We start from the raw sequence: 27,016 nt of genomic DNA on the forward strand, positions 1-27,016 counted from the left end.
CATTCACCACTGAATTTTCAATTCATTAACCACTCAATTTTCAATTTTCAGTTCGTTTTATCGGACAGTTCGGCAAAGCGAGTCGCCATTGTTTATAAAATTGACATTGATGCGCATGCTCAGAGTATTATTTGCAGCTGAGCATTATTTGCACGCAGTTAACTGCAGGTAAATTAACCAATCAAAATTGAGAATACTATAAAGTGAATGATAATAAAAAATTATTGTATAGAAATTAAATCAAGACCGTTTAGTATAAACGGCGGATAAGTAAAAATCAAATGACACTCGAATGAGTCAACCTGAATAAAATTGTTATGCACTGAATATGTAGTTGTAAGCAGTGCCTTTGTATTAAGGTTAAAAACATTTTGTTTACTTGTTGAATAAAACGATAGACCGGCTTTCTATTTTGAACTTAACCACCGTTCAAGATAACCGGGTGTGATACAACCGACCCCTGGCCAATTATTTAATCGTTATCGTTGCTTTTAAAACTTAAAAGGTTAGGAGTATAGCCTCGTCGCAGGTTAAACCACTAAAAATAGACAAGATTATTCAAGTTCCCAGAATTAAACTTCCGGGAAAAATTTCGCAATTTTGAAGAGGGGGAAACGTGGCGGCCGCTTGCAAAAATTTGATGTTGTGATTTGATCCAGAGAATATAAATAAGTAAAACTGAAATGGCAAATGTTGCATCCGACGTTGGTCCTAAAGACGATATCAAAGATCTTCTCACGTGTTCGTTGTGCTCGAATATTTTACATGATCCAAGAAGCTTAACTTGCCTTCATGATTTCTGTAAAGGATGTTTAGGTATCAAAGTTTCAGTATATTTTGTTTATATGAATGTCCCGTGCCATACGAATTAGACCGTGTCATACGCTTTATCGGTTTTAATACGGTATTTTTATTTATACGATGTTCGAGATTGTCATTAAAACCTTGAATCTTGAGCGCGCAGTGATGACATGCAATGGACACAAGTAACCCGTTTGATTCGGACTGTGGCTTGTAAGAATATCTCATACATTAAAATTGAAGCTCTCCTAATAAGTGGGTCTCACTCAAGACTACTAAATACATACATAGCGAAACACTTGGTGGTCGACTTAAGACATATTGCCAAATTATGCCTTGTGGAAGTGAGCAAATTTCGTTAAATTGCACATAGCGTCTACTCAACATTAGGTCAAAACCTGCAAGGAATATTTTACTTGATTTGATAAATATTGGAGTTGACAACCAAGTGCTAAACCTGTCACGTGACTGAAACCCAGCTACACAGCCTAAATACGTTATGTAATTATTGCGTATGTACTTTTGCTTTACCGGGCATAGGTAATATGCATTCCACAACCCTTGCGTCGGCATGAACTGAAAATTATGTGGCTGGCTATATAATTATATCAAATATTTGTTCAAGTACGGATAACGAATGTTACATTTATATACAGTGGCGTCGTCAGCTTCACACTCGCGTTTTACATTGAAACAATAATTTGAAAATAAATTAATAGTGAAAAAACATGCTGGCGACACCACCGTTTAGATGTGATTATATAATCAATTTCACTTTTGTCAGCGATTGCCTTTGCACATGATGTCACATGCTGTAGTATCTGCATGGGGACAAATTACAGTGGCACAAATTTGCAAAAAGCGTGAGTTTTTGGTAAAATACAGAAAATATTATCGACCGTTGAATAATTTTCGTTTCTGTTTTTGTGATGCAGTTATGACTCATGAATATCTATCGCCTGCATAACTTTTCTTGCGGGCTAATAACACGAAACCAACGCCTGACGATCAGGCCAATGATAGGGGCCGCACTAGGCAAGTGCCTGATAATTGGGCCAACATAATGGTCTTCGCAATTCCCTTTGTTTTAATGTATAAAGATTAATTTACTTGTTTTCGTACGATTTTTACTGATTTACGACGAGTTGTGAAAATTCGCCAAACAAATGCATTTGCTAATTTCATATAGTGGCGTATTTATTGTATTTGTTTGTGCTTTATTGTTTAGTGAAGTATGTTGAACGCCTCCGTGGTGAGGATCAGAACATTGAGACATTTCCATGTCCCCGATGTCGCTCAGAGTTCACGCTCAAAACAAGCCAAGATATCAGTGGAATGGCGAGCAATTGTTTTATTAAAAACATGTTGGAAAATATGGCGATTCAACAAAAGGCAAAAGCGTCCACCGAATGTTCACGTTGCCAAGAGCCTGCCATCAATCACTGCGCGACATGTGAGGTTTTTTTTTGCAAGAAATGTTCGGATGCCCATGGCAGTTGGCTGGTGACGATGAAGCAAGCAAGTCACGATGTTCTGTCCATGGAAGAGCTGACCAATCCAGAAAGCCAAGTTAAGATTAAGAGAAAGCTTTACTGTGTGAAACACGAAGGAGAAATGCTTAAATATTATTGTGAGACATGCAAGGAACTTTGCTGTATCGACTGTGTCGTATTAAATCACCAGAAACCAGAGCATTCGTGTATGGCAGTGAGCGGTGATGCACAGAAACAAAGAGAAACTTTGCAGTCAAGCTCCATGATCCTTGATAAAAAAGTATCGGAAGGGAAGGGCGCGTTAAAAAACGTTTGTGAGGTGATGAAGGCCCTCAAAAAGAATGCTGAGTCTGCCAAAGACCAAATCGAAGAGCAGAAGCAAAAGATTTTGAAGATTATAACGGATAAACTCTGTGAAAGAGCGAAGAAAATGAACGAAGATGTGGACAAGTTTTATAAAGAATTATACAGTGAACTGAGCGAACAACACGATGGAATTAAAGATTTTCTTGATAAAGTACAAGCTTCAGTTTCCTTGCCAAGAAATCTCTTAAAAAGAGGAAGTGTTGAAGAAATTCTCTCATTGCAAAAAGTGATTGATGAGAATATTGAGAAGCTGAGAAGCGAACAACCGAAGGATCTGACCCCAGTAAATGATGGAGGCATTCGGTTCGTACCTGGTGATATTGGTAGCATCAATGTTGATGAAATTGTTAGTATAATGGGGCACATTGAAGGTATGTTCAATCATTACCACCAGAATAATGTATATTTCCTAGAGTGTCGGAGCTGTAGGCTCCTTGCGACCTGGACCCTTCCAAGAAAACGAATATAGCTCTACTCTCAGGGTTGAATGTTTTGTGCTGGAAAATATCCTGTAAGAGGATCTAATTTCTTGAAACAACCCGCTTTTTCGTGCATGATAAATATGATATTATGATTTTGGAGACTTCCGTTTTAGAATTTTACAATGTAGAGGTGAATGTGGAGGACGGGTGCCTTCTACCGTCACCTGGAGCCCAGTGGGCCCTGTGGGGGTCTGGGGGAAAGTTTTGTTTGGAAAACTAGTGACAATTTTATCTTTTATTGTACAGGTGATTCGACAGGGTCGTCAATCGAGGCAAATCTAAGTTCATCGAATATTTTAAACGGAGAGGTTTCTCTAATGAAACAACTACAAGAATGGTTGGGAAGCAAGTGTAAATTCGATCTCTGTTACCGTGCTTCTAGAGATGGTTGGATGGCCCAAGATTTTCACTCACATTGTGACAATAAAGGACCGACTGTGGTTTTGGTGGAAGCCAATAATTGTATCTTTGGTGGATACACTGATCAAAACTGGGAGTCAGGTATGAAAAATGGGAAGAGAGGATGTGATATAAGATCGCCTTTTCACTAATTATATATCTTCTGTAATCTTTGACCAATGTTGCAATTTCATTGAGTAAGAGGAGTGTGATTTCAGCATTAATTGCACCGTTTGCGAGTTGTAATTGCACTCTTGCTCATAGTCAATAAAAATCACTCTAGTATATACGACTACCCAATCACCATTCAGGATACAAAATATAAATTTTAAATTATGCCAGATTTTAAATTCTAAATTGTACTCTTTACAAATCATTGTTGTGATAAAATTTAACAATTATATTTAAGTTAAATAAATTGTATCTTTTGAATACAGAAGATATATAATTAATAAGTAATAGAACGAATTAAGTCGAGAAATTTTTGCGAAAAACCAACTCGCGGTTAACCAATCAACCTCTCGGCACGCAGTTGATTTTGTAAACACTCGTTACTCGTATGATTTTCGCATTAATTGCACGACTTAATTCGTTCTGTTCCATTATTAATTGCTCAAAAGAAGTCCAAGTTATCCTAGCTATCCTATGTTAGTTTACACCCGACTGTCTATTACAAATCCTACATTCTGATTGGCTACTCAACCATTGTCTATTCGTGATGGTGCACGCTTGGGAAAAATTCGCTCGCGCGACCGTATAAAATTGAATTAATTAAATTATTTTTCGGTGTAATTGCGGTGTATCGATTATTTTCTCGAAATTAATATATCTAGGTACAGGGTGTATACTAAAACAATTAGACAACTCGCCTTCGTTGTCTATGAGCGAATAGTCAACTCAGGCTTCGCCTTCGTTGACTATTCGCTCATAGACAACTCGGACTCGTTGTCTAATTGTTAAATAGGAAATAAACATAAAGGTGTAAAAGTAAACATAAATAAACATGTGAAATTGCACAGGCTCCGCCATTTTTCTGATAAGGAAATTGCATAAAAAAGGGGACACAATTGATGACAGACGTTCTAGCAAGCGCTACACGCTCTGCTTTGTGATTATAGAGAATATCTTGCAATTTCGTTACATTTCGTAGCCCCTTTAAATTAATTGTTTCAACTGCTAAAACAGGGCAATTTCGCTCAAGAAATCGCGGTGCTACTACCTATTTATCGTTTTGTAGAAAAATGTATCGCGGTAATATTTTAAAAAAATATCTAGGGCCTAATTTTAACTTCAAAATTTTAACTTTCAAAATTAAATTTTGTTGAATGTTTTTTGCCGTTCAAGGAAATACATATCGTCACTCCAGTTCGTCATTTTTATTCTCTTTACGAAACCGGGACAACCTTGGTTCTTTTATCTGCAACATCAAGCAAGGTCACGAGCAGGGTGCAGTCTACTGTCGCTCTTCTTATGGGGCAACTTTTGGCGAAGGTCATGATTTGCACATTCCAAACAATTCTCGTGATTCTCTATCACTCAGCAAACTAGGCTCTACGTATCAACTTCCTGCAGGTTATGTCTATCCAAGTGTGGCTGCAAAGAACCTACTTGCTGGTTCGTACCGTTTCAAAACGACTGAAATTGAAGTCTTCCGCTGAAAACTGACAATATTTACTTGCTTTAGATTAGATATAGCCACACGTGACTATCTTCTTTCATTAACAATGTCAATGCAGATTCATTCAGAATTATTTTAGATTCAGGGTGCCTTGAATAAAAAATTTATACGCAAGTTATTATTTGCGGTTAATGGATTAATATGTTCTAGAAGGTCCTATTTCATCCTACATATGGACCATCTCTGGCCTAGCTGTCATAGTCATGCACTAATTTTAGCCCGGGCAAGGTCAAGGCCTCAATAGAACAAGGCAGTCTTTACCAGCCATGTTAATAGTTATAAAGTCCAAAATCTGAACGAACTCTGGCATCTTAGCATGTGAACAACGTATGCAAACTTGTGTTACGGCCAATCGAATCTCCCCTGACGATCTTTCCCTTCACGTGGACTTGAACCATGGCCCCTTTTTCTGCAAAGATTTTTCCTGCTCCCCATGCATGCATTGGTCATTCGCAAGACCTCGGCCAATGCGTCTACAACGCCGGTCAAATATTTAAAGGTCTTTATCAAAAGGCAGTAATACATATATCTGCGTTTCAAAAGTAAATTAAATTATAACCAAAAACTACAAAAATAAGCACCACCCACCTCCCCACAGCGAAGGACCGGCCGCTGGGGCATCGATCTCCATGTAAATATACTGATACGTTATGTTCATTCATATGTTATCTTTAGATAGTCTATTGATATTCTTCTTGTAACTTGTAATGAATTGCAGTGATTAAACAATGGCAGGAAGTGCTGTCCTTCTGGACAACACCTCACCACGTGAAGTGCATTTGTACAGGTCATTTTGGTCGAAAACGCGACCTGATGACCTGACCTAGAGACTCGATGGGTCAGTCAGACAATATTTGAGTCGAGCTGACTGACCTGAACAGGGGTCCGCCTGTTCCCCTGTTATTTTGAGGTTCACCTGTTCCTGTGGAAAAACCTATATTTTTTGCATGCTCTGTCGGGTTTTGAGTGCCCTTACTGTCTCAGTATAACTAATGGTGGTCCCTAGATCATCAGGTCTCAACTCACTGAACAACATGCACAGAGCTGGCTCACACCCTCTGCAACTTAGAGGTCCTCCTGTTCCTCTAGGAAAAACTTAGGTTAATTAGAGCCTCTAGACCTTTTTTCGAGCGCTTCCTGCCCAAATTAAATGCCACAAAAATGTCTCATTGTGTTGTTCCTTTGCTAAGTCGCCAAACGTTCAAAATCCTTATAAAGAATCTCAACATATAAACTACATTAAGTTCTTGTGTAAAATCAGAAACCCTGGAGTGAAACCATTTCTAATGTCTGTATATACCAAAAAAAACACCTATAGAAGTGCTGTATTCATACCAAAGGAGCGTAGTTACCATAGTTTGGAGTCTTCAATACTTCTAGGTTTAATAAAAGCTTGTTCACACGGCAAACAGATTAATTGGAAAATCAAATTCACTTCTTTATTCGCTCAACCGAGACCTAGATTCTGTGATTGTGTGTAATTTCGATCCTAAAGCCCGCCGCACACGAGAGCTATCAGCTGAGCTAACGAGACCGAATTCGACCAAGGTTCAACATCGGGCTCACCGCGGTTAACCCATGTCGAACCGCGGTTTTTGTTAGGTTATTTCTGGACAGTACTGCAGCTATACCCATTTTATTGATTTGTCCTAAACACTTTTCGGAATTCTACAATAGACCTTTTCAGCTTGTATGCAAATTAACCTATTTCAAGTGATCACATGGTCTGAAATGATTACGTTTTATTCGCTATTCCCATTACCAGAAATTTGCGACATGATGATTTGCATGTAAACTAATTTGCATTTAACTTTCAACAATAATGGCCTTTAACTTTTACTATAAAATACATATAGCAAAAGTACAACACCTAAAATTGCCGTTGCCCTGGATGTTGCCCACTATTTGCCGACCTCTGGATCAATAGAACAACCGTTTTACAACGTTTTGATGATCGAATTACTTACCTTGGGTATTTCTACGTTCCGCCAACCAACTGTGTTCAAATGCGTATAAATATACGCTTTGCATGGTTGAACTGCCTTATGAGACTGATAATATTTCATGAAGTGCAACTGCAATAAAAATCTGGACCGTACAGGAAAATTCATATTAGGAATACGAAAGACAATATCTTTAACAAAATTTTTTGGTGCATTACACGTCAATTCATCAGCAATCCAAATCGAAATGTTCGTATGAATGTGAGCGATTTTATAAGTTCGTTGAGGGAACACGGCCAAAATTTTGGGTAATATATTTCTAAATTTGGCGGACTGCAGTCTGCAGAGATGCCCAAGGTACTGAGAAAATTCGTTTACCAAACGTGTCTATATAAACAGCTGCTCCATCCATCTGGAGGTCGGCAAACAGCAGTCCAAGTCTGTGGCTTTGACGATACCAGGGACCGTGGAGCAGGGTGGCTCTCTGGGCTTTAGCCCCACTAATAATTTTTCCGTAATTAGTCTTTAATTTCGAATATTTTTTAGTTTGCTCAAATTTACAAACAATATTTTTAGCACTTTGTATTCTTTGCTTACAAGTATATGCAGTGTATCTTATCTTTAATACTATCGTAACTTTGACTTCTTCAACGTATATTTTAATGACCAATTCAAAGAAATGAGTATTCTAATTTCCAACGATATGTGTTGTAAAGAATCCGCCATATTTATACAAATGGATTGAAATTAGTAATGTTCCGTACATATGTTTGGCCAAAATAAAAAAAACAGAGACAAAAAGGACAAGCATTTCAACAGCGTGGTTATCCATGTCAAAATATTTGACATCATAACCAAAGCATGGTTATATTTTCCGGTATATTCGACCATGGTCGACCATTTCCGGCTTGTTCGACCATGGTCGAGTATACCGTTTTCTGGCCATATTCGGCCGTGGTCGAGTATACCGTTTTCCGGCCATATTCGACGGTGGTCGAGTATACCGTTTTCCGGCCATATTCGACGGTGGTCGAGTATACCGTTTTCCGGCACATTCGACTATGGTCGAGTTTACCGTTTTCCGGCCATATTCGATGCTTGCAAGTTGCAACTTTATATAGATGTTTGTATATGAGCACCAAACATGCTTGCAACTTTATATAGGACAAGCATTTGACAATTAAAACAGCGTGGTTATCCATATCAAAATATTTCACATCATAACCAAAGCATGGTTATATTGTTTAATGTTTGTATATGAGCGCCAAACATGCTGGAAACTTTACAAAGTACTATCTACTATTTCCGGCCCAATAATCCTTAAATTGAGAGGCATTTGCGGCCATTTCAGAGGCCTATTTATATTTCAAAATTTTACTAGACTCTCCTAGCAATGATCGTCACAACATCTAAAATGGGTTAATTTGCACGCAAGCTGAAGGTCTATTTGTAGGAATATTGCACTTTCCGCACGCAGTTCATGGTATTTACTGCAATGCTCAAAATCTATAAGACAGCGTTAGAAACGTTTTGCAATCTTTGAAAACGATGGCCAACACATATACGACAACACAAGTACTTAAAGTATTGCAGCGTGTATAACATGTCTTTGACTTTGTTCTGTCCTGACACAATTATTGTATACAAATTGCTTTTTTACAATAGCGTTTTAATCAGAGCATATTCTGTAAACAGATTGTAAAAAAAAACTAATTTGAAATCATGAAATTGGTTGACCCACATTCATCTCTCTTTATAAATTCGTTTTGTAAAAATAACTAAAAATCTTGTTGTTTTAACTGCATGTTTTTGTTGTTTTAAGTTTTTACTCACTCACGCAGTTTTAATTTTTTGTGTGCATGAGTGAGCTTTTGCAGTACAGACGTAAAAATTGAAAATAAAACAACATGCGTATTTCTAGACCCGACCTTTTCCAAGAAAGGTTCAAGTTAAGTACCAGAAAATTTATCATCATAATCTCAAAGGCTCGGAGATCTGTTCCGTAAGCGCAGGTTTACAGAAAAAATTCACAACGATTTGTGATCTTTGTATTGTCTTTAATTATTCGCGGGCCTCACGGCCTTCATTGACGTGCTATTAATTATTTGATATAATTTGTATATATATATGATGCTTTCAAAACAAGTTCTGACTATATGATACCGAAGTACGATCAAAACTACAAAAGTTCGGTATATTGTATTATTTATATAGCCACATTGGCAAAGACGTAATGTTAGTGAAGCTGTTATATGTATGCATAACATAAAAATATACTAGATGTCGGGCAAAAATATGTGTATATATGTTTTGACCGGTTTAGCTCGCAAGTTCACAAGCTGTAATGACTATATAATATCACTCTAAAGTCCTATATAATTATCATGCAATAACAATTAAGAGGCGGGTTTTCACTATAGGCGGAATTTTTCCATGGAGCAAAAAGTTTCGCCTGATTTTCTTTTTAATTGCGAAAACTCGACCGTAGCGGACTCCCTTGACAGCTAGGGCACATTTGAAGAGAAAATCAAGAGAAAATTGTTGTTTGATTGAAAAATTCAACCTAGTAGAAAACCGTCTCACTTATATAGTACATGAACAAAAAGTTGCAACAGATGTGTTTATATGATCTATTTTGGTAAAACCACTATGAAACGTTATATTACGTTACTCTAGCGCAGGCGGTGTTTTGGGACAGATTATTTAGATTTTTGATTTATATAGGTGCAAACTATGCGTTACTGAATTCAATACGTTCTTTATATAATAATATCACGTGCGAATTTGCTTTTATGTTGATGTTAGAGGTATACTTTTTCAAAATAAACATGTATTGTGCGCGTTAATTGGTATTTTCTTGAGCGAAACGTAACAAACTCACTTTCATTTGGTCTGCTAGATCACGCAGCTCTCTGCCAAGCGGCGACTTTTCTTGTGACGCGTGGTGATTACATACCGCGTTATAGCCTTCCCATAAAAACGTAAGGGCACCAAAACCTGCAGTAATCGCCCCCGTTACCTTTGCCGCTGTTTTCATTCCCTCCTTAAAGGCCGTTGTAGCTGCTTTCGCTGCTGTTCCTTTTGCCGCCTTTTTTGCTGCTTGTTGTGCTCCTTGTGCGGCTGCTTTTTGTGTGGCCAAATCTCCACCTTTTTTTGCGGCCTCGTTAGCTGCTTTCTGAGCTGCTTTTTCCATTGCCTCCTCGATGGCTTCTTTATATGCTGTCCCGGCAGCTTTTAGAGCTTTTCGGTGAACAATCTTTTTGGAGAGGCCGCGGCACACATCTTTAACAACTGCGTCTGCGGGTGATGCGCACTGTTGGGCTACTTCTTGCTGGCCTCGAAATGCTCCGTTCTCGGCTGTGAGTGACGATACTAGCAAAGAGAGGAACTTGTGTGTTTGCGGTGTAAGAAAATACGAGACAGGCAGTACTACATATTGGCTCAGTTCGTCTAAAACCTCAGTGGAACGCAAAGTTATTCTTATGCATCCAGCGCCCGCGAAGACCGCGTGCAATTCACGAAGAATACGATCAGGTCTTCCAAAATCCCCATTTCTTATCTTTTGAAGAATCTCGTTCATCTCTTGCACTGCTTTGTTGTCTTCAGCTATTTGATTTAATATTTCCTGCTGCAATTCGCTCATGCGCTGACCTCGATTTAATTCGTTTTTTACAGCCCAGCCCCCACCACCAAAAGAACAAGCTCCACCGGCATATGTAAGACCTCCTATTACTAATGGCGTTGCAAGACCGCCAGTAGAAAATATTAATCCACCTGCTACCATTCTAAGCCCTCCACCCAGTACTCCAGTTAAACTCGCATTTCGACTTACTGCAGAACACTCCTGATGAATCCTATCCGCTGCACCTTCCCAAAATTCTTTCATTACTCTGATAGTTTCCTTTCGTGTTTTCAGAAATTGTTCAGCTATATCCCGAATCCAGTGTAAAATGCCTCTCATAACATCTTCGTATTGTGCGAATGCTATGTCCATTTCCCATTGCGCCATCTTTAATTCTGACTTCCGAAATTCTTGTTTTAGACGAGTGGTTTTAATATTCAGTTATACATGGCAGGGGTCCCTAAATTTAGAAAAATTTCAGTACAATCTATTTCTACAATAGGGGAAATCCCTATAGAACAAGGGGAATCCCTATAGAGATATCTATTTGACATAGAATTGAATAGAATTCCAAATTGTACCATCATGATAACATTTGGTTAGTTACATGATTATTTGTGGTCAGGTTTGGGTATTTTCCTGAAAATTAGCTTCTCCAGCCTCTTTTCCGGTTAGATAATGCAACAATCAAAGAAGCTGCCGACTGCTTACGAAATGTAAACTCGCCCAGTCGAGTGGTGATGAGAAACAAGGAGTTATTTTTAGGTGGCTAATGTGGTTCATTGTATATTGGCTCATAATGCATGCAATTTAGCATCTTAGCGAAAAGGTGCAAACTAAACACAACATTATGGTCTAAATTGTTACTGTAGCTTACTGTAAGATCCCCGTCACAATGCATAGAATATAATAAAGTTTCACAGCAAAAAAACCTTACATATAAACAATACAAACCTCAACTTTAAAACTTCGCGTTAAAAGGTAATCGCTTTAACTTCAAATGGTTCAATACTTCTTTAATCTTATCTCTTTGAGAAGCAGTAAGAAAATGAATGAATTTCGGCGCAATCACTTTTATTATATATCAGGATCACGTGATATTTGTTCATATGATTAAGAAATGAGCTGTGCTTAAAGTTAAACAAAACTTGGGCTGCGTTCAGTCACCGACTCTGGGGCACGTCACTTTTTGGGGGGCCCAGGTTGAACACCTCGCTTGACGCATGTTTTGAAGCACGAAACAGTATTGACTTTGTTTTGAATACGTACATTTAGTTTATCCGTATTTTGATGTTTATTGCCTGTTCCAGAGGGACATTCCCTCGCTTCAAAGGGTTTCCCCTACCACAAACATAAGGCAACAATATAACACTACCAATACTGTAGAAATTTAGATATTAAGTACATAAGTTGTTCGATTCTCGTAATAGATACTAAATATCCTCTGATGTTTATCTTAATTACTTTCCACGTTGCATATAGTGATATTTCCCAGAACCATAGTGATATTCCTGAACCAAAGGGACACTCCTTGAGCTCCTAAGGGATTTCCCGAAAATTAAAGTAAACAATACACAACCTCATATGGCATGCACGAAAAGGTCTCATTATACAAAGTCGAAATAGAATTCTAATGGCTTCTTCTGGGTTCTAAACCGCAGGGAATTTGGTTCTTTAAATTAGCGCCAAGAACAAACCCAATACCCTTGTTTTTTACAGTAAATGGCAAGTGCTTCGACAGACAGTAGTAGTGCTGATGAAGTCAAGGATCTTCTCGCTTGCACATTGTGCTCTAGTTACATTATTAGCTACTGTTTTGAAACCATCTGCAATCTGTATGGTGAATTTTCACTGGAATGTATTGTCAATGATACACTCATATTTTATAGTGAAACGTTACAAAAATTTTACTATAAAAATTTTCTCCAGTGCTGTGCATGTATATGAGGTCTAAGTAATTTACGGGAATCGATAACGATAAGCCAGCCTTAGCATAATATTATTTAATTAGTATATTGAGTAAATTTTGGAGTTGAATTCTTTTGCGTTGCAACAATAAAAATGAGCATTTCAATGTAACAAATTTTGTATCTGCGGCGTGGTCATAGAAACCGCATTTGAAACAATGCGTAGGTGTATTATTACCTGATCCAGTGGGACATTCCCTAGTTCGGCTTCAAAGGGTTTCCTCCTACGACAGAGATAAACTACAATATAACACTACAAATACTGTAGAAATTTAGATATTAAGTACATAGATTACGCTCAATTTTCTATCTGCACTAAATATCCTCTGATGCATGTTTATCTCAATTTCTTTCCACTTTGCATAGTGATATCTCCAGAGCCTTAAGGACATTACCTGCTCCTCAGGGATTTTTCGAGAATTAAAACTGATAAACAATACACAACATCATATGGCATGCACGACAAGGTCTCATTATACGATGTCGAAATAGAATTCAAATTGCATCTTCTGGGTTCTAAGCCGCAGTAGCTAACTAAAAGGGAATTTGGTTCTTTAAATTAGCGCTAAGAACAAACCCAATACCCTTGTTTTTTACAGTAAGTGGCATGTGCTTCGACAGACTGTACTAGTAGTGCTGATGAAGTCAAGGATCTTCTCGCTTGCACATTGTGCTCTGGAAATTTACACTATCCTTGTATTTTGAAACCATCTGCAATCTGTATGATGAATTTTCACTGGAATGTATTGTCACTGATACACTCATATTTTATAGTGAAACGGTACAAAAATTTTAGTTAAAAATTTTCTCCAGTGCTGTGCGTGTATATGAGGTCTAAGTAATTTACGGGAATCCCCTAGGGATTTTCCCTATCCCAATATGTTTTTCAATCTTTTACATTTTAACAGTAATTCTAGTTCATGACCATATAAAGGCATATATAGTCATTAGCACCTGTTAAGTTAAGGAAGTTGTTTTTTGCAAGCTGGGATATTAATATTATTGAGATTGGTGTTGAGAGTGAAGGCGAATAAATAAACATGAAAATATATATCGACATTGACTCCCAATTTGTGTAAGACAACGATAAGTCAGCCTTAGCATAATATTATATTATTGAGTAAATTTTGGGGGTTGAATTCTTTTGCATTCCAACAATAAAAATGAGCATTTCAATGTAACAAAATTTTGTATCTGCGGCGTGGTCATAGAAAACGTATTTGAAACAATGCGTAGGTGGTTATTACCTGAACCAGTGGGACATTCCCTAGTTCGGCTTCAAAGGGTTTCCTCCTACGACAGACATAAACTACAATATAACACTACAAATACTGTAGAAATTTAGATATTAAGTACATAGATTACGCTCAATTTTCTATCTATACTAAATATCCTCTGATGCATGTTTATCTCAATCTCTTTCCACTTTGCATAGTGATATCTCCAGAGCCTTAAGGACATTCCCTGCTCCTCAGGGATTTTTCGAGAATTAAAACTGATAAACAATACACAACATCATATGGCATGCACGATAAGGTCTCATTATACGATGTCGAAATAGAATTCAAATTGCATCTTCTGGGTTCTAAGCCGCAGTAGCTAACTAAAAGAGAATTTGGTTCTTTAAATTAGCGCCAAGAACAAACCCAATACCCTTGTTTTTTACAGTAAATGGCAAGTGCTTCGACAGACGGTAGTAGTGCTGACGAAGTCAAGGATCTTCTCGCTTGCACATTGTGCTCTAGAAATTTACATAACATTATCCTTGTATTTTGAGACCATCTGCAACCTGTATGATGAATATTCACTGGAATGTATTGTCACTGATACACTCATATTTTATAGTGAAACGGTACAAAAATTTTAGTTAAAAATTTTCTCCAGTGCTGTGCATGTATATGAGGTCTAAGTAATTTACGGGAATCCCCTAGGGATTTTCCCTATCCCAATATGTTTTTCAATCTTTTACATTTTAACAGTAATTCTAGTTCATGACCATATAAAGGCATATATAGTCATTAGCACCTGTTAAGTTAAGGAAGTTGTTTTTTGCAAGCTGGGATATTAATATTATTGACATTGGTGTTGAGAGTGAAGGCTAATAGCTAAATACACATGAAAATATATATCGACATTGACTCCCAATTTGTGTAAGACAACGATAAGTCAGCCTAAGCATAATATTGTATTATTGAGTAAATTTTGGGGGTTGAATTCTTTTGCATTCCAACAATAAAAATGAGCATTTCAATGTAACAGAATTTTGTATCTGCATGCGGCGTGGTCATAGAAACCGCATTTGAAACAATGCGTAGGTGATTATTACCTGATCCAGTGGGACATTCCCTAGTTCGGCTTCAAAGGGTTTCCTCCTACGACAGACATAAGCTACAATATAGCACTACAAATGCTGTAGAAATTTAGATATTAAGTACATGGATTACGCTCAATTTTCTATCTATACTAAATATCCTCTGATGCATGTTTATCTCAATCTCTTTCCACTTTCCATAGTGATATCTCCAGAGCCTTAAGGACATTCCCTGCTCCTCAGGGATTTTTCGAGAATTAAAACTGATAAACAATACACAACATCATATGGCATGCACGACAAGGTCTCATCATAAGACGTCGAAATAGAATTCAAATTGCATCTTTTGGGTTCTAAGCCGCAGTAGCTAACTAAACGGGAACTTGGTTCTTTAAATTAGCGCCAAGAACAAACCCATTACCCTTGTTTTTTACAGTAAATGGCAAGTGCTTCGACAGACTGTAGTAGTAGTGCTGATGAAGTCAAAGATCGTCTCGCTTGCACATTGTGCTCTAGAAATTTACATAACATTATCCTTGTATTTTGAAACCATCTGCAATCTGCATGCTGAATTTTCACTGGAATGTATTGTCACTGATACACTCATATTTTATAGTGAAACGGTACAAAATTTTAGTTAAAAAAAATTCTCTAGTGCTGTGTATGTATACGAAGTCTAAGCAATTTACGGGAATCCCCTAGGGATTTTCCCTATCCCAATATGTTTTTCAACCTTTTACATTTTAACAGTAATTCTAGTTCATGACCATGTAAAGGCATATATGGTCATTAGCACCTGTTAAGTTATTGAAGTTGTTTTTTCCAAGCTGGGATGTTAATATTATTGAGATGTTGAGGTGTTGAGAGAGAAGGCGAATAAATACACATGAAAATATATATCGACATTGACTCCCAATTTGTGTAAGATAACGATAAGCCAGCCTTAGCATAATATCATTTGGTTAGTATATTGAGTAAATTTTGGGGGGCTGAATTATTTTGCGTTGCAACAATAAAAATGAGCATTTCAATGTAACAAAATTTTGTATCTGCGGGCGTGGTCATAGAAACCGCATTTGAAACAATGCGTAGGTGTATTATTACCTGATCCGGTGGGACATTCCCTAGTTCGGCTTCAAAGGGTTTCCCCCTACGACAGACATAAACTGCAATACAGGGTGAGTCAAAAAAAACGGACACCTTTGAAATTCAAATTAGTGGCATAGCGGCTTTAATGTGACAGAAGTTGCTTAAAATATTTCATAGCTATACGAAGCATATCATATTAATTAACCTAAAACATAAAGTTTGTTCCCATTGGGAGTTAAAATGCATTCTAAGCTCTGTAAATACAAAAGAACAATTTTATCAAATCGTTTTTGTTGATTGTACATGGGAATTGTCATATTCCAGCAATAAGTTCGCAGCTAATTTGAATTTCAAAGATGTCAGTTTTTTTTTACTCACCCTGTATAACACTACAAATACTGTAGAAATTTAGATATTAAGAACATAGATTACGCTCAATTTTCTATCTACACTAAATATCCTCTGATGCATGTTTATCCTCAATTACTTTCCATTTTGCATAGTGATGTTTCCAGAACCATAGGGACTTTCCCTGCTCCTCCAGAATTTTGAAATTTTTATTACTGAATTTAGGCCTGCTGTTTTGGTTTGGCACGGCTTTGATGCCGTTTCCCATATCCGGGTCAGTACTGAAATATAAAAAAAATTACATATTAATCATCGGTGACAAATCACGGACTTTTGGATAAGTATTCAAGTGTTTATATAAGTGTTTCTAACCATCTGGGACCGGTTGTATAAAACTCTTTAAGACTTTAACTACATTTTGCATAGTTAAATGTATTTATTATTAAATAATAAAGGAAGTTAATGTTATACGGGTCTTCGTATCGTAGTGTTTCGGGTCTTTGGACGCTGGTCCGGTCGGTTACTTGCCCCCTCCGGTGAGTATAAATATGAGCCCAGTTTGCCTGATCTAGTTGTTAGTTGCTTGCGTGACCCATCCCTCCCTTTTCCCAAACGACTTCACGCGATGTTGTGAACTCTACGGGAAAAGCGTCTTATTAATCTCGCTGGGTTTTTTTGGTTTTTTTTGTTAGTTTGTTTTGCAGGATTAAGCACAGTTCTTTTCACACCCGTTTTGGTCGTTGAATTGGTGTTTGGGGTAAAGGTAAATTCATTAATGATCGCCACATTTACAGGTATTTTTCTTCTTTTTGTGTGTGTGTGTGTGTACTTTGATGTTCGTATCGTTTATTCCACGGTTTCACTTCAGTGACTCACGTGTGACAGTTGATCACGGGATGGAGGAGGTACCGTTAAAATAGCATGGTTCGTAGAGCTATTATCTGCGCCGAAAACAGCAAACTCAAAAGAAACACCGTTTCACCCCTAGCTCGATCGTTTCGCTCGGATACCGTCTCCATCCCTACCGATCGGCAGCGGGCAAAATATAGTGTAAGAGCTGGTGTGCTATCGTAGTGATGTGAGCCTTAGGATCCGTTAGAACGTTAAATCCTACCTAACTCAAAAATCACAACTCTGATTGGCTAATTCTTTCCTTACTACAGTGAAAAGTTAACTAGTCTTTTGTACAATTTGGGCACCGGTGGACAAGCTTATCTCATTGATTATCTCAAGGTAAACCTCGAACCAAATTCCGCCATGAATATATAGTAGCTAACATGTCCGCCAAACTTTGAAGTAACCTTAACTTCATGCATACCACATACCTACAACCATGGACATACATTTCGTAACCATATATAGCTGCGAATTCGGATTCGTGAACAAGCGATTGAGAAAATTCATGAAAAGATTTATGTTATTAACCTAGCCCAGGGTTAAGCGGGAGGAGGTAGGGGATAATCGATATCCAAAGCGGAAAGCCAGAAATTCTGGCTTCCCGTTGGTAACAATTTTTAAACGTTTGTAAACTTACGTTCTTATTGGTCGATTTGTACCACGTGAGTGAATGTTATATAGCAACAACGCCACGACACAAAGGCCACGGCAGTGCCGTTATTGGATTTATTGCAAAAATTTGCCGAACTTAGTGAAGAGGAAATTAATGTAATTATAGATGAATCCACAACGAAAAATACTAAACGGGCAACCGCTGGGGTAGTTTTATTATTTAAAGATAAACATGTGTTGTTTAGTTAAGTTTAAAAATGATATAATAATGAATATTAAAAGCATTAAAGCACTCTTTGTTTGTGCATTATCGGGTTTTACATGCACTCGTTCACAAACAATTAAGGAACTCGAAGTTCAATAATGCACTCGGCTTCGTGCAGTATTGAACTTCTCGTTCCTTGTTTGTGAACTCGTGCATGTAAAACCCGATAATGCACTCACAGTCACAGCTTGAGTGCATTAATCCTTAATTATCATTCATGATTATCAGATTTAATATTCATGATTCCAAGAATCACGACTTACACTTCTTTGAAATCGTATCAAATTCAACAAAGAAAAACCGTTTGAACCAAAATAGGAAGGCGTGTTTAATAGTTGGACAGCCATAGAAGACCCATGCTGTCTGAATTTTGAAGTAAAAAGCGTTGTCATTTCAATGGCAAGTGCTTCGACAGACAGCTGTAGTGTTGTTGAAGTCAAAGATCTTCTCACTTGCACATTGTGCTCTAGATATTTAAGTGATCCAAGGAGTTTGACTTGTCTTCATCATTTCTGTAAAGGATGTTTAGGTAGGTAATGTTAAGTGTTAACATGTTTGGTATTGATTTACTAAGCACCATGTACAACCATAGGGGTCGGAATAACGTAAAACATCTGCATGGTAAATTATAATTTTGGGTTATTCATCATGTTTATAACAACGTACTAGAAATGATTTCGACTTTCGATTTTAAATCGACAACAGTACTATTTAATGTGCAAGCTAGGCATAACACCTAGAGGGTGTGGCTATTGAACTCCAAATATTTTACTAGGGGAGTTTTAGTGGGCAAAATTGGCCAAAGAAAAGTGAAATATTGAGTTCTAACCTTAATGAACAATAATTTGATTTGTAGCTAGCTTTTTTGGCTTGGATCCTAGGTTTCAGATATATATGTATTATCATCACGAATTTATCAAATAGTTTTGTTGCTTTAAAACGAAGTAATTGGCATGTGATTGCTTTAATGATTTTGACAATGATATTGTAGTACAGCTTATATATATATTGTGCATATATATTTATATATAGTACAACAGTATTAGCATCAAATGTGGTATATAACAACTGCCTAAAATAGACAAAACACTTCTGGATGTTTCAACCTGAGGACCTTCGTCAGGAGAGTTAGTTACGCTGCCACGCTGCTCCCTGGTTATATAATAGGAACTTATGTACAACAGTATTATATTACTTTACCTGTGCAGCAAACTGCAAATAATTATGTAGTGCAAAAGTTATTTTTGTTGAGCAAATGCAAACATATGCCCCACATACATGTCATTTTAGCATGCTAATTAAGCTAATTGTTTTATAACCATATAATATAATACTTCCTGTTGCTCAAACCAGGACATAATTTTGAAAAGTTTTTTGAAATCTATTTGCTATATTTACCTAATTAAAAATACAATGTTGGCTAAGATGTAAATTGAAACTAAGATGCTGGAAAATGGATGATATTGCTATTAATTGATATTATATAGTGCATGCATGTAATCACCTGCCAGTCTTTAAAGACTTTATTTTATCAAGTATCAATTTTAGTTAATTATTTTACTAGCAAGTAAGAAGGATAAATCTAAACCATGTAGACTTCTTTAAAGCTTTATAATCTTTCTCCTGCAGTCAGCAAAATACTAACTGAAATATATATATAATAACGTACTAATTAAAATTAATACTAACTGAAATGTATAATAACTAAAATACTAACTGAAATATATAACAACATTGACTCAATTGAAGCTGTATTTTATTAGCTGATTGAAAGCAAGAAGGATACTATTTCCTCTTTCCTGTCAAGTTTAGAGAATATATTGTTTTCACAACTATTTTTCACAAAATATCCTGCTTTAGATGCATGCTGTGTTTTTTTATTGTTGTTCAGGAAAGTATGTTAAACGTCTACGTGCAGGTGACAAGAATATCGAGACATTCCCTTGCCCAACATGTCGCTCAGAGTTTACACTTAAGCCAGATCAAGATGTCGCTGAGGTGCAAACTAATCAATTTCTAAAGAATATCCTGGAGATCATGGAAATTCAACAAAAAGCCAATTTGTCTACTGTGTGTTCACGCTGCCATAACCCTGCCATCAATCTCTGCGTGTCATGCGAAATACGCATGTGCAAAAAGTGCTCCGAGGTACATGACAGCTGGTTTATGAAGAAAAATCACAACATGTTATCCCTGCTGGAACTGAGCAAGCCCGAGGGTCAGGCAAAGGTAAAAAGCAAGCCTTACTGCAAGCAACATAAGGAAAATGTACTCGAAGTTTATTGTGAAACGTGCAAGGAACTCTGTTGTATACACTGCATGTTGTTAAGTCATCAGAAGCCAGACCATTCCTGCGTGGCGGTGAGCGAGATTTCGAAGAACCAAAGAGAAACTTTGCAATCGAATTGTGCTACACTTGTCGAGAAATTATCCGAAGGGAAAGTGGCATTGAAAAACATCGCTCAAGTGATGAAATCTCTCGGGGATAATGCTAAAACAGCGAAAGAACAAATCAGAGAACACAAGAAAAGTATCTTGAAGGTTGTGGCGGAAAAACTTGACGAGAAAGAAAAGAAAATGAACGAGGAAGTGGACAAGATTTATGATGAATTATGCAATGAACTGTGCGAACAAAATGATGAAGTTAAAGCTTATCTTAGAAAGGTCCAGGTCTCAATCTCCTTTCCGAAGAAACTGCTGAAAGAGGGGTCTATCGAAGAAATTCTCTCAGCACGGAAACTGATTGATGAAAATATTGAGAAGCTAAAGAAAGAGCAACCGTACGATCTCACTCCGGCGAATGATGGTGATATTCAGTATGTACCTGGAGATATTAGTCAAGTCAGTGCTAAAGGAATTGTTGATAAGTTTGGTCATGTGAAAGGTGTGTGCTTACGACCACTAATCGTTGAAATAAACTTGCGAGGTTTTTAACTTTTTACTTTCTCAGAAGCATGTATTTGCGTGTAATATTTAAAGCTATTCCATATTTTCAGTCAAAAATCTTCAATCGTATGCGCACTTTTAAATATGAGAACATGTTTTTAGATGCCGTCATTCCCGCTAATCTAAAAACTTCCTCAAGTATTTTGGAAGGAAATGTCACCTTCATGAGACGGCTACACAAGTGGGTGGGAAATAAATGTAAATGGAATCTTTGTTACCGTGCTTCCAGAGATGGTTGGAATGCTCAAAATTTCCATTCACAATGTAACAATCGTGGACCGACAGTGGTTTTGGTGAAAGCCAATAATTGTATTTTTGGTGGATACACTGACCAACCATGGCATTACGATGGGTATAGTGGTAAGCATGAGTAATTAATTATTCAGTAGAGTGTACCCCTGCCTTCAAACGTCCTTCAAATTCGCTTTTTGAAATGAAGCTTGCAATTACTTACTGGTTTTCCGTGTTTGGATGGCCTGATCCAAACACTTGGGAATGTTGCGAGAGTTAAGAGAAGATCGCTCGTGTTTCGCGCGCTTTTCTGAACTCTCGCAACATTCCCGCGTGTCTGGATCTGGCCATCCAAACACGGAAACCATTAAGTAACTCTTTATTCCAAACGATCCAAGTGCTGGGGGAGGGGGCTTAGCGTCCACACGTATCTGGTTAAAACGCATGGTTTATCCATAAACTTTTGAAAACGCTCTTTACTTATTGGAAACTTTTGACAACGCATCGAATCTGGATACGGGCGGACGCTTTGTAACCGAAGGTTTTAGAAAAAGAAAGGCGTGAATCGATGAAATTTGATATTCACCTTTATTGAATTGAAAATAGTTGAAAGTCGGCACGCTGACTATTGAAGAAAGTGGGCGCCACTAGGGCAGCTTGTTGCAAAGCCAGTTCACTATAAATGCGGCGTTAATGGTTGCTTTTTAAAGATAAACAATTCAGAACGCCTGTTCTGGCGTTCAACCGAGCTACAGTTATCTCGCTTGAGTTCGTAACACCTAATTTTTATGTCAGTATGGCATGTTCGTGAAACCCGCGCGAGAAACGATCCAAGGACGATTTCGATTCGTTCGAAGACTTTGTGCCGCCCACGCGTGATTTTCCTAAACTCGTGACGCAAAAACCGAGCCCATTTTCCAACTGGAACCCGAGTAATTAACGTACAATGTTCTCATTTATTAAAGGAAATTATTACAGGTATTCGAACTGTTCATTTATGTTCTCGCTACGAAACAAAGACAACCTTGGTCCATTTATTGCCAAAATCAAACAAGGTCAGGAGCAGAGTGCAATTTACTGTTATAATTCTAATGGACCAGTCTTTGGTGGAGGTAATGATCTGTTCATTTGTGGCAATCCTAACGTTAATCAATCCTCCAGCAATTTTGGAAGCACATACCAACTACCTTCTGGTTATGCCTATGGCAGTGAAGAAGCAAAGAAACTTCTTGCTGGTCAGTACCAATTCTTGACAACAGAAATTGAAGTCTTCTACTGACTGTTACCACAAATAAACATACATCGATTGCCGTTAAAGTATCATGCATATGTGACCATCTAACCAATACTATAGAATCTAGAAAGTTATAACAAAAATATAGCACGATTGATACACCAGTCATGTGAATTAGTCAATAGAGTAGATTAGTATGGCTGTTGAGAAAACACTATGTTAAAGTTAAAGTTATCACTACTTTTTAAGGCATTAGCAAACAAATATATGAAAAACAAAATATTGCCTTGAATATCTATGATCTGTCGTCCAATATGCATGACGTCTGAACAGGATCTGATTTCCCTTATGCTGTGACAAGGTGCAAGTATTTCATTTTAACATAATCGGCCAATCAGAATCATACGTGTTCTATGGTGTTAACAGTCTGGGGCCAGTTGTATCAAGCCCGTTTAGCTTAAACGGTGGATAAGTCAAAATTAAATAAATTCTCTTGAATGAGTGAACCTGAATAGTATGCACTAAATATGTAGTTGTAAACAGTATCTTTGTATTAAGGTTAAAATGGGGGCGGTTGTATGAAGCCCGGTTTTAGCTTAAACGGTGGATAAGTTCATAATAATATATTATTATTATGTTGATGTGATTACTAATGAGCAACAATGCGGCGCGCGTTTAGTGGAAAAAGAATGGGGCGAGTTTAGTCACAATCAATAAGTTACAGCTTTCTACCACTATTTTTGGGCTGCCTATGATATGAACTGCTCCAAATTCTAAATATTAATATAATTTTATGACATTTGACCGGCGGCGGGCGAATGCAAATAAATGCTAATAAAGGCAGCTTCAAAGTCCAAGTGAAATATACAGCTTATGTTATCGTTCCGTTTATAGTTTATATTAACTTATATTAACTTATAGTATTATCGGAGAATAGTTTAAATAAACATGGACAGAGAGTGAAAATTAAATTTACCTTCGCGTAGAACACTCGACATTACACTTCTCGATTCGTTACGCAAACGAGTATATTATGAAAACAAACCTCCATAGCAAAATTACTCGACAACATGTTATCAGCAATGGTTATCAGTGCCACAAATAGCGTCCGTTGCAAAGAACTGTATTCGACTGCAAAAGCTTTCTCTGCATGAAGTCATCCGGAAAGCTCAAAACGAAAGCTCACAGGCTCTGGCTCACAGGCACACCTCCAGAACGAGCAGACCAAACCCCCAAAACGAGCAGACCAAACCCCCAAAACGAGCAGACCAACCCCCAAAACGAGCAGAATTTTTGTCTCCATGGAAACTACCGAATGGGCCAATCAGATTGATGAGAAACGCCCCTAACCAACCTCCAAAACGAGCAGACCAAACCTCCAGAACGAGCAGAATTTTTGTCTCCATAGAAACGAATGAAAATATTGCGCAAGTCTGCATTCAGGAGCGAGGAAATCGAACGAGATCAGTGTTTATTTAATTTATCAAGCGCAAAAATTATTATGCGACTGTACAAATTTACAACAGGACTGCGATCTGAAAAATATAATCTCACTGCATTTAATTAGTGCGAAATTTTTACGTTAGTCGCGTGATCGGTGTGACTACCCCTAGATCCGCCCCTGGCCACTGCTGGCTAAATAAAATGGCGAATGCTTCAACATGCAGTGGTTCTGTAGATGATGTCAAAGATCTTCTCACTTGCTCGTTGTGCTCAAATATTCTACATGATCCAAGAAGCTTGAATTGTCTTCATAACTTCTGTAAAGGATGTTTGGGTACGTGTATTACTTTATTTTAAAATTCTGTTTATTTGCGTAGCGTAACGAAATTTGGCTTTGGGTATGCATTTTGTAAAATTTACATCAGGGCTCTGCATCAGGGCAGCGTGGTTTCGATTTGATTAATGTACTGTAAAGTCTGTAATTAAACAAAGATATTACTACTCATCTGGCTGTATATCTTACAAGTGCAAATAGGTATGACACGCTCCTCTGATACACATAGCAGCTGCTATATGTTTGCCGTATTAGCTGAACTGAACTGAAACTTTTATTTAATTGCAGACTTTTTTGCAGTAGACTTAAATCACCATTTACAACAATAAAGTAAAATAGTAGAAAAACATACACACATATCCAGCGATGAGGCCGTAAGAACCACATAACCTTGAAAACAGCAATTACAGCATTTGTCCAAACATCTTCCTATGACCTTGATACCAGCCATTCTCCAATCAAAATTTCAATGTTGCAATTTAATTATGCTCAACCACTGATTGTTTGCAATTTTTTACACATGGTTGAATAAGCTGGATTCAGTCCCCTTTATTCTAGACAATTTTTCACTAATTGTCTCATGCACGCACTTCATCCAAGACTTTTTACTTACCATTAATGACATAAGCCTTTAGTTTGGGGGGCTTTAATTATATGCACAAATTAGCTTTAACTTTTGTATAAATTTTTGTATTTGAGGACAATAGGTAGTGGTATAACTGAATATGTCAACATTTAATTCTTTAATTCTGTAAAAACATAATTAAACCATGCATAAGCATGAACTAGTTATAATAATTTTAATTGTTATAACCTAGCTGGCCTCTTCATTTACCTTGCACAATATCAAAATAAACTAAAAAGAAGCTATATGTGAAATTAAGCTTTGAATTGGACACTTTCTTTATATTAATTTTAAGTACCGACAGTATTTTAAAACTTTCTACTAGTTCATTCAATTTTTCTGTTAAGGACTGCTACAATAAATCACCTCTCTATTTGTATTTATGTGGTACATTTTGTATAGCAATTATAAGCAATGTTCTGTGAAAGCAGATATTTTGTGTTTGTCAGAAAAGTTATTATGTAGGGTATAATTAAGTCAGCTGAATAAATATGCAGCCTAATTTTTAATTCAAATAATCTTAATAACAAAGCTCTTGGTTATTATTTAAAGAATATTTTTACATAAAAATATACCAATTAATATGATTGCAAATTAAAGCTGTGGTAATTTATTCTAACTTACCCTGATATTTTCAAAGAATATGACAATATGTTTGAATAAAAATGTATTGGGAATTTTTTTGGTCCATTTTTTATAAAAAAGTTTATATTTACTTGAAAGCTAATAACTCTATTTCATACAATATAACACATCTGTCATGTCATGTGTTGTTATATGAATTTAGAAAAGTATGTTGGACGTCTCCGTGGTAGTGATCAAAGCATCCACACATTTCCATGCCCTAAATGTCGTTTAAAGTTTATGTTCAAGACACAACAAGATTTCTCCGAAATGACCAGTAATTGCTTCATCAGGAATTTGCTTGAGATTATGGTTATTCAACAAAAGGCCAAAAGTTCTACTGAATGTTTTCGCTGCAAAGATCTTGCTATTAAACACTGCTCATCATGTGAAATCTTCATGTGTGAGAAATGTTCACAATTGCATGACATCTGGCCAGCTCATAAGAATCACAATGTTTTATCAGTACAACGACTAAGTGATCCTGAGAGTCAAATGAAAATGAGAAGGAAGCTTCACTGCATGAAACACAAGGACAAAGTGCTGGATTATTTCTGTGAAAGTTGTAAGGAACTTTGCTGTATTGACTGTGTCGTATTAAATCATCAGAAATCTGATCATTTGTGCGTGGCTATGAGTGAAGTTGCACAGAAACAAAAAGAAATACTGCAATCAGACTGCTTGACCCTTGATAAGAAATTATCTGAAGCAAACAAAGCTTTGAATAATGTTGAAAGTGTAATGAAGTCTCTTGAAGAAAATGCTAAAACTGCAAAAGATAAGATCAAAGAACAGAAGGAAAAAGTTTTGAAGATTGTGACAGAAAAAGTTGATGAGAGGACAAAGAAGATGAATGAAGAAGTGGACAAGGCTTATGATGAATTACAGAGTGAACTAAACAAACAACATGATGAGATTAAAGATTATCGTGACAAACTACAAGCTTCAATGCCCTTGCCTAAAAGCCTCCTAAAGAGGGGAGGTATTGAAGAAATTCTTTCCTTGCAAAAACAGATTGATGAAAGTATTGAAAAGTTGGAAAAAGAAAAGCCTGAGGATCTAACAGCAGTCAATGATGGGAATATTCAGCATGTACCTGGTGATATTAATAATATCAATGTTGATGAAGTTGTTGATAAGTTGGGACATATTGAAGGTATTTTTCAAAATAATTCGCCTAGGTAGCATTTCAGCATCTTTATTTCAGTGTCTTCCTATCAAATGTGGTATAACAATAGACCTATTCATTATTCAATGATTATGTCGCAGCATTATTATTCGACTTTTATAGCATAATGTGAAAAAA

The 27,016-nt window shown here is 37.0% G+C and overlaps 4 protein-coding genes across 5 annotated transcripts in view; all 4 read left to right on the forward strand.

Moving 5' to 3' along the window:
• Positions 1 to 660: 660 nt before the first annotated feature.
• LOC114520143 (E3 ubiquitin-protein ligase TRIM56-like) lies at positions 661 to 3,175 on the forward strand. Its single transcript, XM_028540364.1, has 3 exons — positions 661 to 816; positions 2,030 to 3,006; positions 3,074 to 3,175. Exons 1-3 carry the CDS (start codon positions 684 to 686, stop codon positions 3,173 to 3,175), a joined length of 1,212 nt encoding a protein of 403 aa, XP_028396165.1. The 5' UTR covers positions 661 to 683.
• A 16,958-nt stretch (positions 3,176 to 20,133) lies between these two features.
• LOC114520146 (E3 ubiquitin-protein ligase TRIM33-like) lies at positions 20,134 to 22,771 on the forward strand. The gene is made up of 3 exons (XM_028540370.1): positions 20,134 to 21,157; positions 21,322 to 21,579; positions 22,416 to 22,771. The coding sequence occupies exons 1-3, from the start codon at positions 20,134 to 20,136 to the stop codon at positions 22,727 to 22,729; spliced, it is 1,596 nt and encodes a 531-aa protein (XP_028396171.1). The 3' UTR covers positions 22,730 to 22,771.
• A 903-nt stretch (positions 22,772 to 23,674) lies between these two features.
• Positions 23,675 to 26,438, forward strand: LOC114520147 (E3 ubiquitin-protein ligase TRIM33-like). The gene is made up of 3 exons (XM_028540371.1): positions 23,675 to 24,461; positions 25,874 to 26,378; positions 26,429 to 26,438. The coding sequence occupies exons 1-3, from the start codon at positions 24,329 to 24,331 to the stop codon at positions 26,436 to 26,438; spliced, it is 648 nt and encodes a 215-aa protein (XP_028396172.1). The 5' UTR covers positions 23,675 to 24,328.
• Positions 26,439 to 26,450: 12 nt separating this feature from the next.
• Positions 26,451 to 27,016, forward strand: part of LOC114519975 — a 36,723-nt gene continuing 36,157 nt past the window's right edge. For both annotated transcript variants that reach the window (XM_028540168.1, XM_028540169.1), the window contains exon 1: positions 26,451 to 26,866. In XM_028540168.1, the coding sequence (XP_028395969.1) occupies positions 26,452 to 26,866 (415 nt within the window). In that variant the 5' untranslated portion in view covers position 26,451. The remainder of the gene's footprint in view (positions 26,867 to 27,016) is intronic.

The sequence above is a fragment of the Dendronephthya gigantea genome, unplaced genomic scaffold (genome assembly GCF_004324835.1).
Source record: "Dendronephthya gigantea isolate DGI-Jeju-01 unplaced genomic scaffold, DenGig_1.0 000015F, whole genome shotgun sequence".
Classification (NCBI taxonomy): Eukaryota; Metazoa; Cnidaria; class Anthozoa; order Malacalcyonacea; family Nephtheidae; genus Dendronephthya; species Dendronephthya gigantea.

Bases quoted from the DNA above. Each gene is read 5' to 3' on its own strand.
- LOC114520146 (XM_028540370.1), top strand. From the start codon at position 20,134: ATGCATGCTGTGTTTTTTTATTGTTGTTCAGGAAAGTATGTTAAACGT. The intron at 21,158-21,321 runs GTGTGTGCTTAC...ACATGTTTTTAG, and splicing joins TAAGTTTGGTCATGTGAAAG to ATGCCGTCATTCCCGCTAAT. The intron at 21,580-22,415 runs GTAAGCATGAGT...CATTTATTAAAG, and splicing joins GCATTACGATGGGTATAGTG to GAAATTATTACAGGTATTCG.
- LOC114520143 (XM_028540364.1), top strand. From the start codon at position 684: ATGGCAAATGTTGCATCCGACGTTGGTCCTAAAGACGATATCAAAGAT. The intron at 817-2,029 runs GTATCAAAGTTT...TTTATTGTTTAG, and splicing joins TTTCTGTAAAGGATGTTTAG to TGAAGTATGTTGAACGCCTC. The intron at 3,007-3,073 runs GTTAGTATAATG...TATATTTCCTAG, and splicing joins GCATCAATGTTGATGAAATT to AGTGTCGGAGCTGTAGGCTC.
- LOC114520147 (XM_028540371.1), top strand. From the start codon at position 24,329: ATGGCGAATGCTTCAACATGCAGTGGTTCTGTAGATGATGTCAAAGAT. The intron at 24,462-25,873 runs GTACGTGTATTA...ATATGAATTTAG, and splicing joins CTTCTGTAAAGGATGTTTGG to AAAAGTATGTTGGACGTCTC.